We start from the raw sequence: 19,954 nt of genomic DNA, 5'->3' as shown, positions 1-19,954 counted from the left end.
TTTTTTGAACTTTTTGTTCGGTTTTTGGCAATATTCCGATGATAATTCAATGTTCAATTCTCTATAGCCCTGATCTTTTCAGGTATTTTTTTTATGTGTTGGGATTGTTCTAGAACAATTATGAAGGTGCTGGTCTGTTTCTAAGTGGAGCCTAGTTTTTTTTGAAGAAATAAAAAGTCAAAGTGTGGAATTTTCACATTTTTTCATAAAAAAACGTTTGATTTTTTTTTTGGAAATAAACATCAATAGCCACCCCCCTCTTAAATATTTTTGAATATATCTGTATGTTATTCTAACACTCAATCAAAGTCTATAGCTAGAAGAGTTGGGAAGATACAAATTCTTCAAAGTGTTAGGATTTTATTGGGCACCATTCGCCCGGAAAAAGGTTAAAGAATTAGAGTCTTATATGGAAACTGGTGGTATCTTTGGCAAAGCTTCTAACTATATGATCAATATGGCATGACACCCCCTGACTGGTACCTGGGGCGGACCGCCCCCGCTTAGTACGCCACTGAACTGACGTCTATCCATCATCGATGTCGACGTTATCGTCGCTATGATATATTTATTTAAAATATGACTTTTGCTCTAATCTTTGAGAGGTAAATCAATGCACGGTTAGGGTGAGTATGGAGACGGAACTGGCTTCACGACCTACACGGGAACCCCGAGCAAAGGTGTCAGAACGGGATAGCAGCATCCTCTCACCCCTCTCTCCGATATCCTGGAGCCTGGGTTAGTAGTTTTATTTAGTTGTAGCTACAGCTTTCAGAAGCAGTGGTATGTCCCGCATGGGGTGGGAGACGAGTTTGAAGAAGGGGTTCACTACAACGGAAGTTTCCCTCTGTATCTCGGGGACCATATAAATTTTCGCCCCAACCGATACACACGTACACTATGCACTTTTTAATTGTCCATAACCAAGTTAAAAATATGATATAAATATACAAAATTCTTAAAATTGGTTACTCTTTGACACAATTCTTTCTTTTGTAGTTTTCATTTATATATGTTTTATTACGCTATTATTTCGCATGGTAGGACTACCATGGCTTCCAAACACTACCGTACTTATGCAGGTGCGTATCCAGGGGGGGGCGTTGGGGGCGCGCGCCCCCCGGGTAAGAAAAAGAGAAGAGAAAAAAAGAGAAGAAAAAAGAGGGGAAAAAAGAGGAGGAGGAGAGGAAGGAAGGGAAAAGAAAAAGAAGAAAGAGAGAAAAAGGAGAAAAAGAGGGAGGAAAAGCAAAACGCGAAGACACCGGGAAGAGAAAGAAGAACAGTGACATCATTACTGCGCTGAAGGGTAGCCAGTGACGGATCAATTATTTCGTAAAAGTGTGACTCACCCTACCCCGACAACTCCATTTTTTGACGTTTCCATTTTCCTCTCTCACTAATGATCTATATATATATACTATATATGGTCTATCATAGCGCGTGTGTAGAATTGTGCTATGAAACCAACTGTGGCTGGTCTCGAACTCGACCGTGTCGTCGGGGAACATGACGCATTTTGGGATGGTGGCGACCGCCCCCCCCCATTCAGCATTTTTTTAAATGATATCGCTAAGTAATTTCAAAATAGAAAGTGCTTAGAGGCAACTTACAAGGCCTGGGAAGTGTCATTTCCAATGATCTGGGAGACATTTTCGGCCAAAATTTGCTTGTACGCTTCGCGCCAACCTATGGTGGCGCTACGCTTAGATAATTTGCCTACAGGCTTCACCCCTCCCTTGGCAAATTCCTTGCTACGCGCCTGTTCGAATTTGTAACGCAAACAGCAGATATCACATCATATCAGTGAGCATGAAAATGGCGTTCCAGGATGAAAAGCCTCAAAACTGTCCGACTTGCCTGAAAAAATAACCAAAAATTTTCGCGCGCGAAGCGCGCGTTCAACGTTTTCATGTCAATATCATATAAGCAAGCATCGGTTATTACATCGCATGCCATCATGTACCGTACGGTCCGTTCAAATTGCGCAGTATACCGCGGGATGCTAATGTAAACAACGACATGTCACATGTAGATGTATAAAAAGCATGGAGGTCCAATTATGTCAAAACTCTCTTTTACATTAGTAATGGCGAATTAGGGCCTGCACCCCCGCCGCGCAGTGGCGGAGCGTCCATATGGTCAGGGGGCGGATGCCCCTCTGACGGACTCAAATGGACTGCTGGCGCCTTTTTCAGCTCTTTACCACTTTTTACTTATTCGTGATTATTGACTTTTTTATTGCGCTCTCATCTACTTATTGACATTTGTCACATTTTGTTGCTGTAATTTGGCGATGACACCTTATTCTTCGTTTATCTGCAAATTAGCCAGGCCCGGAAAGGGTCATTTCCGGCGATCTAGGGAGTATCTTTACTCAAAAATTTTCTCTACGATACGCGCCAACCAGTGGTGGCGCTCCGCTTAGATAGTGTCGAAAGCGCCCCTTCAGACCATTCTCGCCACTCCTGACCAATACCCCTAGATCCGCCACTGCCGCCGCGCCTCCTACGCCTATGTGTGTAGTGTTCGGTTTCGGAAATATCTGCTATTTTTTCATTTTCTTCAACCAAGTTTTATAATAGCCGTTATAACAGGTTTTAATATTTGTACACCAATAAATTAACTGTGTCTGAATTTTCGACAATTTCTGACCAACATTCTACATCACACTTCCCTCTACTCGTGCAATTTTGACCGGTCTGTTAGGGGTTCAAGGAAGTTTTTTCTATATTGGTTGTCCATAGATGAAATTTTGTACAACATTATGGGTATGTTTTGAAGTGAGTTTATTCACGAGAAATGTGAATTTTCAAATTCTGAACAAATATGGGGCTTAAAACCTTGAAAAGTGGGGCTGACGGGTATTGTGGGCCGCGACGTAGATTAGAGAATCAATGTTTGGGGGGTTGAGGTGGGGGTTGTGAAATTTCATGCTATGTCTGCCGTTTCTTGCTGCAGTCCTTGATGTGGAAGTTAAAAAAAATTTAAAAAATGTGATATTGCATATTCTACGATCAGATGGGAGGGAGTTATAAACTTAAATGGCAGGTTTTATATCATTACAGCCCAAAGTTTGTAACCAAGGGCGGCGGAAGCACTTTTAATCTGGGGGGCACCGACATCAAAGGGCACTTTGCAGAAATTCGATTAGACTGATGCAGCCTTATATTTAGTACCCTTTATAACTCTTATTGTGTTATCTTATTTGCGTATACACATCACTCCATCAATGCCCCCCCCCCCCCCCCTTCAAGGAAATTATGCATACTAGCACTGCAATATCCAATGTGCAAATTGGGAAACAAGGAACAAGTTTTCTTTTGAGACAAGATGAGGTGAAGTCATGCTAGTTGGTAATGTAGGAATCCTCCGAATTTGAGTTTATTTCTTGTCAAAATCTTAACAAGTTCTTTCCATTCGAAAAAGCTTTGAGTTTGACCCACAGAAATTCATTAAAAGTCAGGGGCGTAGCCAGGATTTGCAAAGTTGTATGCACGACTATCTGAGCTGAGCGCCACCATCGGTTGGCGCGGAGCGTACAGGAAATTTTTTGGTTTTACAAACCCCTCAGATGGCTGGAAACGGCCCTTCCAGAGTGTACTTTCTGGTTCCTTGGCCTCTTGCTAACTTGAGACACCTCAATTTTTACGTAGAAAAAGGGCACATTTTTAACCCGAGGAAAAGTGGGGGGGGGGCACGTGCCGCCTGTGCCCCCCCGGTTCCGCCGCCCTTGTTTGTAACGCTATAGAAAGTGGAACAATAAAGTTCTAATTGGTTTAAATTTGGGGAGTAGGAGCAGGATGAAAGAGGAATAAGAGACAACAAACAAACAAACAGAAAAGCAAACAAAACAAGGAAGAAAATACTCCCAGTGTCTGTGCTATATTTATTAATCACAAAGCAAAATATCCATTTACCAAGCTTTTTTTATATCTCCAGAATTTCCATATCAAAAATGCAAAGTTTAAATGAATTTGATCTACTCTTATAATTGGGCGAATACTTTTTAATATAAAGCAACCTTCATGTTTCATATATCTGTTCTATTTTATATGTAAATCAGCATTGGAATACTTACCATAGAAAACTATATACAGATTTGTAAAGAGCAGAGGACATTTGACTAGAAGTGGTATTCCATTCAATGACCTCTGGGACTACATCCCAGTGAGCATATTAAGCTCCATCATTCTTTTGTTTCTGACCTGATGTATGTAAATAAATAGCCTCTTGATGGTTTCACATGTGGATGCATATGCTTCTTAAAAAATAAGACACATTTCTAAACCTAACAAATGATACCTGTACGGTTGTCTCGATTATTAAAAAGACTCATCACTAAACCTAACCTTTACAGCACATTGAGAGTGGTTGATTTTTTCAATTATTGGTGGATTTCTAAAGTCTCCATCCTAAAAGGAGAGATTCATCTCGCAACCAAACTTGACAGCACATGGAAAATAGATTATTCAAGTCTCGAGACTATAACAAGCAATGTTTCTAAACCTAACAGACATGTACTATGACCAGTGGTGTCTTCATGTGCCCATTCCTTAGAAATGCAAATAAGTTTTGGAACATGAAAGGGAGATCTTTCAGGCTCTGTAGTACTAGCCACTAAGATATATCATACTTAGAGTATGTTAGACAGAACAACAAGTGAAGCTTACTCCCTTATGAGGTAAATAGTTACCTTGTTATACCTTTCTTGTAACAAAATATTTCAGTGAGGTAGCAGTAAACATAAGCAATATGGAGCAGTTTCTAGCCGATTCTATTGAGATTGCAAGATTTTTCAAAATGTTCTTGCTAGATATTATGTGATTCCAGTGGCGTAGGAAGGTACTTTTGAGTGGGGGGGGGGCTGAAGACTGATGGCCGGCCTGGGGGAGGGGTCTATGGATTTTTTTTGCATTTCCAGGTAGCCTCAGATGCAATTTGGTGCAATATAGCACACTTCAACACCCACTCCATTTTGTAAATAACTTTGCATTTTCACCTGGCCTTAGATGCAATTTGGTGCTCCAAATGAGATTTTTTTCTCATTTGTAAATGAAAAAGGGGTTTTCTGACTTGCGAAGCGGGGGCGGAATGATACTTCTTACTTCATACTTCCCAGCCCCCCGGTTCCTACGCCCTTGTGTGATTCTGCGTTGAAAAAAAAAATTAATCATAACAAAATAAAAGGTCTAAAGGATAATAGTATTATACAAAATATTGATTTTTCTTCCACAATTATTTCCAGGTATATATTGATCATAAGAAAAAAAAACGTGATTGAAATAATTTAAATTAGTGTCAAATACCAAACATTTCCGAGGAACGACAAAAATGTTCTATAATTTACATTGGTAAAGTTGTTTATATATCACAAAGACAGAGAAGGAAGAAATTGAGAAATTCAAAGTAACTTATATAATACTGACCAAAATGTATAACGCAATCACATAACCGCGGATGAAAAAAAAAAAAAAAAGTTTTGTCCTTATAGACTAGTATATGAGTATAAAAAACCCAGCAAAAATACAAAAATATAGTAGAAAAAAATATAGATATTCAATAATTCTGTATTCCATATACTCATTATTGTTAAAACCTACCAAAAAATAAACCCATCATGCTAGTATTCTCCCTCCCCACATTCTAGCAAGGTTTCTTGAACAATACATATTCCAGTGGTTTCAAACCTCTTTTTGACAGTGAGATGAAATCAAATAAATTGAGACAAAAATGACTTGACATTAGCATTTGAGCATGCTGTATTGACCGTTATTTGACTTTCCAGCATATCTGGAGATCACACGGTCCCTTAACCATGTGTTGTATGACATCATACACACTTGACATCATTGTTACAAAGTTATCCCATTAAGGTTGACACTTTTGGACTTGTTCAGACTGTCTTGACAGTGTATTTAAGTAAACTGTCAAGACCCTGTAAGGACCCATATATCCTCTTCTAACCCCCCCCCCCCTACCCTCCCCCAGCCATCTCGCCTAAAGAAAAGAAGAATACCAGTTTGAAAAAGATGGTATTAGACAAAGTTCTACTAGGAAATATTCAGACAAGGCCTCTTTATCCACCTGATCAATTTAAGTATCAAATGTCGGTACTAATAACGGACATGGAACGATAGAAAGAAAATACAACCGAGCATGAGATGCTCAACATTAAGTTGATACGTTACAAACAATTAACGAGAAGAATACTAATGTGCATTACTAGAACCCAAAAAAAGAAAAATAAGAGGAAAAAAAAAGAAACATTATGTGGCAAATACTCCTCCGTAACAGATGAGCTATACCCTAACCCAGCATACTAGGAGCAGAGTAATTTCTGGTCCGGACAAAAAATAGCACATTATAACAAAATCTCAAAATTCCGTCCATCACCTTATGGCATTAACAACAAAAAACTTCAAGAAAAGGATGAATTAACCCTCAAAGAAGTTAAATTCAATAGCAGATCTCAGACTCAGTAGTTAGCATTTACTTTTCCAGATCTTGCTAAGATTGATACCAAACCGGTGCTTTCATATCAGACCCTTTTTTAAGAGCTGTTCTTGGATTCACTGAGTTAATATGTGAATTGGGTATAAAACCAATCTCAACATCTATTTATTTAGCAGAGTATATACAGTAGGTAGCATGAATCGATCCAGCCTGTTTTTGTAAAACGTGTTTTTGTTAAACAAAGGCACTCGAAAGAAATGTTCATGGTATTGAATTAAAATTCATTCTTGCAATGCGATTTGTGCTTAAGTCACTCCTACATATATAATTTGTCACTTTACTTGCCCACCTTGTATGGTTGATGCCACAGTTAAGGTTAGACCGTAAGATCCACAGGTCTTCAGAAGGATTAAAGAGAAGCACCAAGCTAATCATAAACCTGCCACTCAAAAGCACAAAACTCTCCATGTAACACATTCCAATCCAATTATGCAATTACTTGGGACCAACATTGATATCAGGAATTTGGATAGAGCTGCATAAACTACTTGGATTTTAGCAACTTGTCAATGTAGCTTCTCCAGCAATGTCTCCGAGATCGACTGATCGTCCATAGATATAACACTTTGAAGGACATCCCCATCGCTTGTCACAGTCTCCAAGTCAGATGGTTTAAAGTCATTGAATTTATTTCTCAAGCACTGTGTCCCATCCAGTTTTTGATGTTCTTGGTGTAGCATTGGATGATTTGGGTCAACCGGCACCATTGTGATAGAATCTACAAGGAAAAGAGAAGAAGAAGAGGTGAAAAAATAGAAGAAGAAATTGTTGACCTGAATTTCAGATATGGTGCAGTGCCCAATACCCATATCAGCCACACTCTGCTTCCTCTGTAGCCTGTGATAACACTGTTTCTCTCACACATCACTTAAAGTCTTGATGCCCCAATCAACCGTTTGTCCTCTGTTCATGTGTAAACCCAATATGATTAGAGCAAGGCACACTCACACAAGTGTGTCAATCCATATGAATAGAGAAAGGCACGCTCACACAAGTGTGCTCAATCCATATGAATAGAGAAAGGCACACTCACACAAGTGTGCCCAATCCATATGAATAGAGCAAGGCATTCTCACACAAGTGTGCCCAATCCATATGAATAGAGCAAGGCACACTCACACAAGTGTGCCCAATCCAAATGAATAGAGCAAGGCACACTCACACAAGTGTGCCCAATCCATATGAATAGAGCAAGGCACTCTCACACAAGTGTGCCCAATCAATATGAATAGAGCAAGGCACACTCACACAAGTGTGTCAATCCATATGAATAGAGCAAGGCACACTCACACAAGTGTGCCCAATCCATATGAATAGAGCAAGGCACTCTCACACAAGTGTGCCCAATCCATATGAATAGAGCAAGGCACTCTCACCCAAGTGTGCCCAATCCATATGAATAGAGCAAGGCATTCTCACACAAGTGTGCCCAATCCATATGAATAGCAAGGCACACTCACACAAGTGTGCCCAATCCATAGGAATAGAGCAAGGCACGCTCACACAAGTGTGCCCAATCCATATGTATAGAGCAAGGCACTCTCACGCAAGTGTGCCTGATCCATATGAATAGAGCGAGGCAATCTCACACAAGTGTGCTCAATCCATATGAATAGAGCAAGGCACGCTCACACAAGTGTGCCCAACCCATATGAATAGAACAAGGCACGCTCACACAAGTGTGCCCAATCCATATGAATAGAGCAAGGCACGCTCACACAAGTGTGCTCAATCCATATGAATAGAGCAAGGCACTCTCACACAAGTGTGCCCAATCCATATGAATAGAGCAAGGCACGCTCACAAAAGTGTGTCAATCCATATGAATAGAGCAAGGCACTCTCACACAAGTGTGTCAATCCATATGAATAGAGCAAGGCATGCTCACACAAGTGTGTCAATCCATATGAATAGAGCAAGGCTCACTCACACAAGTGTGCCCAATCCATATGAATAGAGCAAGGCACGCTCACACAAGTGTGTCAATCCATATGAATAGAGCAAGGCACGCTCACACAAGTGTTCTCAATCAATATGAATAGAGCAAGGCACGCTCACACAAGTGTGCTCAATCCGTAGGAATAGAGCAAGGCACGCTCACACAAGTGTGCTCAATCAATATGAATAGAGCAAGGCACGCTCACACAAGTGTGCTCAATCCATATGAATTGAGCATGGCTTGCTCACACAAGTGTGTCAATCCATATGAATAGAGCAAGGCATGCTCACACAAGTGTGTCAATCCATATGAATAGAGCAAGGTACGCTCACACAAGTGTGCTCAATCCATATGAATTGAGCATGGCTTGCTCACACAAGTGTGTCAATCCATATGAATAGAGCAAGGCATGCTCACACAAGTGTGTCAATCCATATGAATAGAGCAAGGTACGCTCACACAAGTGTGCTCAATCCATATGAATTGAGCATGGCTTGCTCACACAAGTGTGTCAATCCATATGAATAGAGCAAGGCATGCTCACACAAGTGTGTCAGTCCATATGAATAGAGCAAGGTACGCTCACACAAGTGTGCTCAATCCATTTGCTTGAATCTGATCTGATAGTCTTGACACTCTCCTCCTCCAAATTTTACAAACAGGCTTTTGACCCTGGGTCTAGGGTCCCTGGCAACTCCCATGCAGGGGGATCTGGGGGTACAACCCCCCAGTGCAGAAATTAAGATGCCAACTGGGGCATTCTGAGACATATTCAGAATCTAAATTTGGTCTATAATTAGATCTCCATGCAAGGTTGTGCTGATTAGTGCTTTTAAAATTTTAGTGTGTTGTTAATGGTTCATGCATCAAAAGAGGAAGTGTAATTACAGATGAAGTGTCACAGCTAGAGGAAGGATTGTGAAGTTTTCGAATTTTATAATGACCAATCATCAAAATGCTCACCTAATTTAAAATCACAATCCACGATCAAGGTTTTGACTTTGAAAATGATCCATATCAGAAGACAGGAAGCTAACACAGACGAAAGGACCACTGCAGATATTACAAGAGCCCCTGAAATAAAAAGAAAAACATCAAATAAAGAAACAAGAAGACACTGGAGGCATTAATGTAGCTATACTTGTTTGATGCAAGCCATTACAGACCTTTCCCCTCATCCAAAGAATTGGCACAGGCAATTCTTAAAGGCATTGAAGACTCGCCCCGAACCGAGTGCAGCGCTCTGAAAAAGTTAACTTTCCGTTGGATGCAAGTGAAGTTTTCTTCTTATCACTACAAAATGCAGACAGTAATGAAACATGATACCTTGTTATCTTTTATCTAGACCTGAGATGTCCATCACTGCTATGTACACTGCATTGTGGGTATTGACCGTAGTTGTATGTATTGACTGTACACTAGTGTCTAATTAGCGATGGTAGCAAGCTGTGTGTGTATTTTCTGGGATCGATGGTGGTGTCTAACACTTCTGTTACACGTCATACGAAACTAGGTCAGATTACCGGCATGAGACATTTCTTTGTGCACGAGTCTTCACACCCTTTAAGCCAAAACTACGGTTCCCAACAATTCAACATGCAGTCTCTGTTGCAACTGATATTATTTATAGCGCCCCTGATGACATTACACTTAAATTTACCATCGCCTATTAACAAAGAAACCAGCTAGTGCACAGAACTCGGTTGCGTCAAGCCTGTTATGGCTGTGTTGCAGCTGATGTCGCTTAGTCTTCATCTTTTACATTACATGCAGAGATCCATAAATAATCATCCAAATAGTGTTTGATTAGCTTGCTCAGAGGAGAGGTTTAATTCCATCTTTTTTCCATCTTATCTATCTTAGTCTTCATCTTTTACATTACATGCAGAGATACATAAATAATCATCCATTAAGTGTTTGATTAGTTTGCTCAGAGGAGAGGTTTAATTCCATCTTTGCCTGCATCGACTAGCGCTCATGATTTATACTGAACAAGGTAACTATATTTTCAGGTCTGTTATCTTTGGTTTAGCAGTACATGTCTAGATGGTACAAAAATATTATATTTATGGAAAAATTCAACACAAAATGCAGCAAATAAATGCCTATGGACTAATAGACAAGGAAAAATCTTGTCCCTTTATATTACATGATGTGAAATACCTGGATTTTGAAATATAGGCTTGTTAATAGATGGTGATGTTAGTTTAGGCTCAGTTTTGCTTTTTGATGATGTGGTTGGTACTGTTGGTGAAGAAAACTTGAAATAAGTCCGCATATTCAACGTTGTGGTTGCTTTGATGATTGTAAATTCGTCTGACTTTGACTTCTTCGTTTTTCCTCCCCAGTAAACATACTCCCTTGCATTAAGTTTCTCCGATTGGATGGTTGGCTGTACCTGTGAAATCAAAGAAGATGAATAAAGCCTATAATGGATGCAGTATCAATCAGATTTTGCTTCTCCACACAAAATAAGAAGCCCAGAACTCCCTGATTAGGCAGTTAACTGAGACAAATCATGGCTTAATTTTCAGCCTGTAAACTGTGTATCACTGTTCCTTATAGGAATTCCATATAAAATTTTCCAGCGGTTGTTACTAAAACCCCCAAACCCTTGTCCAGTACTCAATAGCCTTCAGTCTGGTGGGTTGTGGAGGTTTTTTGGTGCACCTCATGTAGCTAATTTGTTTAAACCCCCTTCAATCCGTGACCTAAATGAAATGAATGATTAATTTTGGGTTTGTGAATGGAAAGTTGTGGGTCGAGCTAAGGGTTCCAGAAATAACTGGAGATGGGAATACTCAGACACCCGCTCGAGATCTGGGAAAACTAGATCAGACACAGACCAGACCAGCTCGAGATCTGGGAATATTAAATCAGACACGGATCAGACCACCAGCTCGAGATCTGGGAATATTAAATCAGACACGGATCAGACCACCTGCTCGAGATCTGGGAATACTAAATCAGACACGGATCAGACCACCTGCCCGAGATCTGGGAATACTAAATCAGACACAGATCAGACCACCTGCTCGAGATCTGGGAATACTAAATCAGACACGGATCAGACCACCTGCTCGAGATCTGAGAAAACTACATCAGACACGGACCAGACCACCTGCTGGAGATCTGGGAATACTAAATCAGACACGGATCAGACCACCTGCTCGAGATCTGGGAATACTTAATCAGACACGAATCAGACCACCTGCTCGAGATCTGGGAATACTAAATCAGACACTGCCCGAGATCTGGGAATACTAAATCAGACACGATCAGACCACCTGCTGGAGATCTGGGAATACTAAATCAGACAAGGATCAGACCACCTGCCCGAGATCTGGGAATACTAAATCAGACACGGATCAGACCACCTGCTGGAGATCTGGGAATACTAAATCAGACAAGGATCAGACCACCTGCTGGAGATCTGGGAATATTAATCAGACACGGATCAGACCACCTGCTTGAGATATGGGAATACTAAATCAGACACGGATCAGACCACCTGCTGGAGATCTGGGAATACTAAATCAGACAAGGATCCCCTGTTCGAGATCTGGGAATACTAAATCAGACACGGATCAGACAACCTGCTCGAGATATGGGAATACTAAATCAGACACGGACCAGACCACCTGCTCGAGATCTGGGAATACTAAATCAGACACAGATCAGACCACCTGCTCGAGATCTGGGAATACTAAATCAGACACGGATCAGACCACCTGCTCGAGATCTAGTATGAAGCTCTCATGGACAAGATAACCAGCTGGGACTTACCTTCACCAATGTCTCCCCCACTGGAATATCACATTAAAAGCAAAGGTTATGTAGAGACAAGTAAGCCAGAAGAGCTGCAAATATATAGTTTGCACTCCAGCGGTGTCCCGTTTCATTAGTAAAATAGACTCAACCATCATGTAAAGAAATTTAAAAAAAGGGTTGGACAACACCTGTCACGTATGCCTTACCGTTATTACATATCTGCCAATTGGGATGTCCCTGAATGTGTGCGTCATATGAGAGTATGGAAAGTCACTGGTCCCTTTTTGCTGAAATAGACCAGAGTAAAAATTCCTGACTTCTCTTGAAATTAATATTCCTTGGTGAGCGACAAAATCCATTCCATTCATACATTGCTGAGTTTTACAAAACCTAACATCGCAGTTCACATACTGCAATATGTCTGCAATATGCAACATATGAAGAAACATCCCCACTGAGAAGCATGCTGAATAAGGAAGCTTAGCCTTTTAATTTTATCTAAATAGTGTTACATTCTTTAACATGGTGGATACAGTATGATGTTATATACTAAAATAGTGTCCTGCAACCACTTGGATTACATTGAAGAAACAATAGTCTGAATTATTATATTACTAGTATTTGCACTGATATTATAACTATCAACTTTTGCCGATAACCGATATTTCAATCCCAATATGGGCCGATACCATTATCAATAAATAAAAAAATTATATATATATAATAATAGTCTAACGTTACGCCAAATCTGTGTACAATCCCTCTTCCTTTAAACTTGTCTATCTTGATCCTAAATGACACTAGTGATTGTTCATTCAGTTTTGTTTCTCACTGCATTCTTAACCCTGAATTTAAAAAAAAAAAATAAACGATTTATGTTTTTTCCCTTTTGTTCATTTCTGACAAGTTTTCGTTTGCAGTTGGATTGCACTATTATTACATTTGGCCTAAACAAGTATAGCCTACATGTTCCACATGTTATAATGATATATTGTTCTTTTTCCTCAGTGATGCAAAAGAATGAAATTTAAATGTTGTTAAATCTCCAATTATAACAATTTATACAGCAGTCTTAAACCTTCAAATAAAAGCATTACTTCATGATCATTTACCGTTCGCATTGCTCGAACTTGAACGTATCAAGGGTGTTTTATTCTAAACAGCTTAGAGCATCCTAACCTGTACATGTCCTGCACAAGTACATAACAGGGCTCCAAGAACTGATGGTCCCTCTCAAACTTTTAAAATGTTACAAGTGAATCGCATATTTATTTCCTTATCAAAATGTCAACAGATATTCATTGTGTACACACTAGTAGGTGATATTTTGACCTGATTGGTCGAAATTGCAGGCTGGAGTATTCCACCGTGGTCAAAGATACTTAATCATAGTTTACTTATATTTTGCTAGCTTTTCCTCAAGCAGTGGGTGGAAATGGGGAGCTGTGAATGCTTCCAGCAGAAACTTCTTTTAGTGGTTCGAAAAGCTCAAACAAAGTAGCCTGTGCAATATGTTAGCATTGGGCTGTGCTGTACCAATTGTTCACAGTGGTCTGCACTTAAAAATGCAGCTAGGGGTCGATACTTTTATGAATTTCAAATTATTTTTTACCACAGGTTTTACTAGGTTATAAAAGCGACGCGTTGGTGTCTAATATTGCCTTGCAATTCCATAGAAGCCCAGGGGGATTGGATTCTAGTAGGCCAAAATATTTTCTCGTAAATTAACTCTGACAGAAGTATGTTTGTTTTGAAGAACCAACATCAGTTGTGAACCACCTGTAAATGACACAAAATTTTGTAGATACCGATATCCGACCGATATCCTTTATGTAAACTAATATTTAAGTTCCTACACAGGCAGAACCTTCTTTAATACTAAAATGAAAAAATGTTTTGGACAATTTCTGGAGGTGGGACCAGACAAATATTCTGGAGGTCTAGACCACCCCGACCTAGGGCTACACCATAGCAACCGCTTACCGCTTCGTTTGGTAACTCTACTGATTTCACTTCATCTTCTGGTAGGCTCAAGAGTTTAAGAGCATAGCCAGGATACCATTTGCTGTTAGAGTTGACACTAAAAGACACATGCACAACTCCATTTGCTTGCTCAGCCAAGTTAAGACGGATTTTGGATTCATAATTAGCTGGTGCTGTGAAATAGGGAGAAACATTTCTTTAGAAAAGTTGGTTAGTAGAAATTATTGTAAAATTATAAAGTATAACATGTAAAAGAGAGGTCGCATGAAAATGTACCAGAAAAGCTTATTTGATCATATGCAGGCATGGTTATGATTAGGTTGGGGAGGGGGGGGGGCGGGTGGTGGCAAAATACATCAATTTAGTTTCTTACAATCTGGGGCATGTGATTGGAAGTTGAGGCCATCTTCTTAAATTGTTATGCAATTTTATGAAATAACTAAAAGAACAGCATTGAAAAATTAATCAAAAATCAAGTAAACAAAGCAGCTTTGAGTGAAAATTCTACTTTCAATATTTGAAATTCCAATTATCTTTAAACTTTGTCAGTTTCTGTAAAAACCACAACTTTTACCAAAACTTATTTAACCATAAACGTAGTGAATATGATATCACACATCCAAGGCATCAATTGTACACCAAGAGAAAAACACCAAGAGCGGTGTCACAATTAGTTGTGATTATTTTTTAAAGTAAAACTTTCAAAAGTGCATCGTATGACCTTCAAAATAATGAGGCATTTCAATGTCTATTCAATCGACAAGAAATTGAATAGTTTCCATATAAACTTGTCAATTCATAGACCAGATTATACTGAATGGTGCGCATATCACAAAAATGGAATAATATATTCCTTTAAACTGAATTCTAAAGAAAGAAAAATAATGCAATTAAAGAGCAAGAAATTTCAACAATACTAGCATATATGACAAAAGATCAACTGTAACAACAAATCTGTGGTAAATTCTTGCACAATATCTAAGTACAAATTAACACATTGTCTATCACTCAGTCAACCATATAGTGCAAAAAGTGTTTAGCAATTTCTCACACCCAATGGTAAAAATAGGATACTGAACTAGCAATTTCCAAGGCAAGGCTACAACAACTAGCACTTATAGCCCCCCCCCCCCCTCCATCTTACCCCCAAGCAAAGAACCAGCAAGAAAAAAAATAAAATATTGACTGACTTTAAATACATTGTTCCTTGCGTGGGAAGTGAAATATTAACCGATCACTGTGACTCAGATATTGCTATTTTACCTCTGTATAGTTTAAAACACAAAAGACATGTATATGCCTTTTACTTCAGAAAACAACTTGAATCTAGAACCTGGGCTCTACCATTTGGTTTAATTACTGGAACCTGTCTGAGTATAGGTTGAGCTTTAAACGTGTGCAACCCATGGTCTAATTTTTTAGAATTTCTTCTTGTTTTCTGGTTAAATGTTATTTAAAGTGAGAATACAACATATATAGCTTCTATTTCTGAGAAAGTCTGACAAAGTATGTGAAAATTAGATCGAAGACTTGATCCTTTGAAGTTAATGAGGGCATTGTGGTCAAGTGGTTAAGGCAGTGGACTTGTGATCAAAGGATTACAGGTTCGAGTCCTGGCCAGATCATTGCGTTGTGTCCTCAGGCAAGGCGCTTTGCCTCTCTTTTGCCTCTCTTCACCCAGGTGTATAAATGGGGACTTGTGAGGTAACTTGTAAATATAGTTGCGTGCACCGATTTGTGGCTGCACCCTATGGGAAGTCCCTCTGGGGAGACACATGGTTGTGAAGCACTGTGGTGCCCCAGGAGAGATTGACTGAATTGCGTACACTTTGGTGTGTAGGTGTGACAAGTTACCAATGACCAGGGTTAAGTTGTAAAGTCATGTGAGAGGGCCTTGGCCCTGAACAAGACTGTAAACCTAAATATAAAGATAAAAATAAAAATGAATGAGGTCAGCTCCTTAGTCAGACTTAATCATGATGTTAATTTTTAATTCCGTCTTAACAACAATCGGTTTATTTTCCTACCAAAACAAGTTCTACAGTTATCTACCTTCTGAAACCAGTTATACTTACTGTCCAGTTTACAATGGTAGTTTACAGATGATAGTGCCAAAGGAAGCTGGTTACAATCTAGAAAAGCACCAAACAATGAAAATAAAAAATAAAAATAATAATAGCCAAAAAAATTACAACATAATAGATTATGAATAATGTTTCTTGTATGAATTCTAAGTATATAGTAAACAATCTAAAGATTGTACTGAAGAGGAGTTTAAGAAAACTGAAGACGAATTTGGCTTGATCTTTCACAATATCTATATACAGCTTTTGGAGGCGTCTCACGGTTGGCAACAATTAATATTCTATTTGCACTATCATCATGAATCAAGGCCTTACCATGGACAGTGACAGGCCAGGTATTGGATCGGGCGGTACGTAAGTCCTCCTAAGCATACACTTTTGGATGGTGTTAGTTTTATGAAATGTGCATCCATTGATGATATATTTTTAAGCAATTAATATGCTGCAAGATGAGAATTTCTACATGATCATACAGCTAGCTCTCTTACCGGGAACTTTAACGGTGAAATTGTCAGTACTCCCTGGACTGTAAGCCGACACTGTGTAAGTGACTCCTGGCAGAACAGCCAAAATCTCTGAATCACCATGAATTTTAAGGAACGCACCAACCCCAGAGAGAACAAAAGTTTCCTGTGAAATGTAAGAAAGACAAAAGATTCTGGATGCTGTTGGGGTGCTCTTTGCTCTAAATTTATAGACTTCCTCAAACACTGACAGAAAAGGTATGATTAAAACTATAATTATATCAGCTGCAGAATGATGTTTTTATAGTTAAGGTCCCTATCAAGTAAATAAATCTATATATGAATTTATTTCCAGAAATTGAGGGCAATTGTCCCACCCAATTGGGAACTTAAAAGTCTATTCTTCCTGCCCTTACCATCCCCCTCCAAGAAAGGAAACAGAAATGAATATCTGTACTTATCATGTTCACATTGCTGAGTATTAATATAAGCCTATCTGGGAATGAATGTTTTGGGTTACTGGTATGTTATTGGTTGCAGTATGTGAATTTTTACTGTATAGTGAGTTAAGATCCCAAGACATTTTGGATTATATATGCTATCAAGATTAATAATTCAACACAGATCTAATTGGTTCCATTTGCTTTCGTGAAAAAACGTTAATGTTCTTTCACAGTCAACACCATGAAGACTGAGACCCCAGTTGGAGAACACTTTAACCTTCCCAACCATACCATTAACGACATGTCCCTACAGGGGATTGAATCCTTAGGTAGCCGTCCTGACCTAGTACGAATCAGCAGAGAGAGGCTGTGGATGCAACGTCTTAGCACCATTCAAACTCATGGGCTCAACATTCAGAAAGGACATGACTAACTTTTCTTCTGTCCCCCCATCCTTCTCTCCTTGTCCCCCCCCCATCGCTCCTCTTCTCATAGCTCTCTTCCACCCTTTTTTTCTACACACCTTTCTGTCTTTGTCCTTCTCCAGTTTATTCCCTACCCCCTTCCCTTAATCCTCTCTTTCCACCTCTCCTCTTCCCCTGTTGGTTTCTTTCTTCCTTCTCTCAGTCCCTTGTCTACTAATCCCCTTACATCTATCTCTCTGTGTTCACCATGCTCATTAACCTCTGTATTCTGTGCGTGTTTTGTCCCTTATGTTACTGTTACTTGTCATTTAGCCTTTGAAGAAGATCCTGCTAGGATTGAAACATCAGGCCAACTTACTTTTACACATTCTCTTTCTGTTTCTGTAGGTTTCTCGTTAAAAACCCCTCTCGGGTATCACAACGAGGATGTTGGTGTGCAGCGCAGCAGAGCTAATAATAATGCATGGGCAATCTTGTCTTAAACACCTCAAGACTAGGGCTCACTTTAACGGCCAAGGATAATGTATTCCAGTCTTTTATGGTCCTAGGATGGAAGCTATACCGATAAGCACGATGATTGTGTGGAATTTGAGTATAGCGACCACGCCTCCCTGGTTTCAAGAAGGGATTAGTCTCGTTTGGGATTGCTATTAGGCCATTAATAATTTGGTAAAAGAGCGTAAGTCTGGCCCTTTTCCTTCTTTCTATGAGGGGTTCCCACTTTAAAGTCTTCAAAATCTCAGTGACGCTGGATTGCCTACGGAAATCTCGAGTTACAAAGCGTGCTGCCTTCCTTTGAATTTTTTCTATTTTATTTCGGTCTGAGACCTTATAGGGGTCCCAAATCTGAGCTGAATATTCAAGAGTAGAACGAAACATAGACATATAGGCCAATTCACGTAATTCTGGTGGGCAGGAGCGCAAATTCCTATTAAGGAAGCCAAGGGTTGTGCTGGTCCTAAAGCAATTCTTATCAATATGAGTAGAGAAAGATAAATTGTCACTAAACAGGATACCAAGATAAGGTTGCGCAGTAACGCACTCCAATATTTGATTGTATATGGAGTAAAAGAACACAGATTTTGCCCCGCTACGCTTTGTAGACATCATGAAGCATTTAGAGGGATTGAATTTCATGTCCCAAAGCGTAGCCCAGGATTCAAGGGCCTTCAGATATTTCTGGAGGATGAGATGGTCGTCAAATGAGTGAAAAGGTCTATACAGCAAAGCATCATCCGCAAATAATCGAAGTTGCGATTTAATGTGATAAGTAATGTCGTTTATTTAGCATAAGAACAGAACTGGGCAAAGACAGGTGCCTTGTGGAACACCTGAAAGAACAGAAGCGGATGTTGATGATATACCATCGATAATCACACTTTGGGTCCTATGTGACAAGAAACTATTGATCCAACGGGAGAGATCTCCCCGAATTCCATATTGGCCGATCTTGGCCAGCAATTTACGATGAGAAACTACATCAAATTCCTTAGAGAAGTCAAGAATATTTATATCAACCTGGGTATTCTTATCATAATAGTGATCTAAATCTGAAATAGTCATGAGAAGCTGAGTAGTACAAGAACGACTTATGTTGTAGATCTGTTAAAATGGCATGATTTTCCAAATGATCCCTTACACAGGCTCTCTAGTGGATAAGCAGTTTGCTAACAGTTTTATTTTATTTTGAATGTTCTTTCTACAACTAAAGGCGAAAATATCATCAGGCATACTTTCTATATGCGCTTGGAATAGAAATCATTACATTTTGGAGATTTACTCAACTAACTACTTCCTGTGACTATTTTCTGACCTGTAGAAGAAAGAATTCTCTGCTTCTGAAAAATCCAGTGATTGATCAACATGCTAGAGGCCCCTTTGTCACATATCTCGTCCAAACAATATAATCCAGAGAGAAACTAAATATCTGGTAAACATGTGCCTGAGGTAACATACAAATTTGTGAAAAACACACTCTATCACTCTATCACTCAAGACTCTTACAGAGCTAGTTCATCATTGGAACTATCTTTCGCTCCAGGTATTTCAGGCAGATTACATTAAAACTAAAGTGAGCTTTTTCCCTGAGGGTTAAATCCTGGTCTATTGTTAAATGCAATCATTTCTGTACTCATATTGTTTTGAAGAACAAAATAATTCATGGCTAGCAAATAAATAAAGGTTATGAACTTGGGTACTGATTTACTGAGGCAGCTGAAATTGGGATACATCCGTCAAATTCTATTTAAATTTAATTAAAGCCTCTAATAGCCGAGATACACCAATCTCAAAAGTATCAATAATCTGTTTTGATACTATTGTGTAGTAAATA

At 39.3% G+C, this 19,954-nt stretch overlaps 1 protein-coding gene across 1 annotated transcript in view; it reads right to left on the bottom strand.

Moving 5' to 3' along the window:
* Positions 1-3,866: 3,866 nt before the first annotated feature.
* LOC139960961 (uncharacterized) overlaps positions 3,867-19,954 on the bottom strand; it is a 45,144-nt gene continuing 29,056 nt past the window's right edge. Inside the window, exons 6-12 of the mRNA XM_071959690.1 lie at positions 16,779-16,920; positions 16,282-16,338; positions 14,207-14,379; positions 12,430-12,510; positions 10,616-10,850; positions 9,416-9,526; positions 3,867-7,231 (exon numbers count right to left, since the gene is read on the bottom strand). Of these exons, the coding sequence (XP_071815791.1) occupies positions 7,020-7,231; positions 9,416-9,526; positions 10,616-10,850; positions 12,430-12,510; positions 14,207-14,379; positions 16,282-16,338; positions 16,779-16,920 (1,011 nt within the window). The 3' untranslated portion in view covers positions 3,867-7,019. The remainder of the gene's footprint in view (positions 7,232-9,415; positions 9,527-10,615; positions 10,851-12,429; positions 12,511-14,206; positions 14,380-16,281; positions 16,339-16,778; positions 16,921-19,954) is intronic.

The sequence above is a fragment of the Apostichopus japonicus genome, chromosome 20 (genome assembly GCF_037975245.1).
Source record: "Apostichopus japonicus isolate 1M-3 chromosome 20, ASM3797524v1, whole genome shotgun sequence".
Classification (NCBI taxonomy): Eukaryota; Metazoa; Echinodermata; class Holothuroidea; order Aspidochirotida; family Stichopodidae; genus Apostichopus; species Apostichopus japonicus.
Note: the sequence above shows the minus strand (reverse complement) of the source record. Positions and strands in the feature narration are given on the sequence as shown.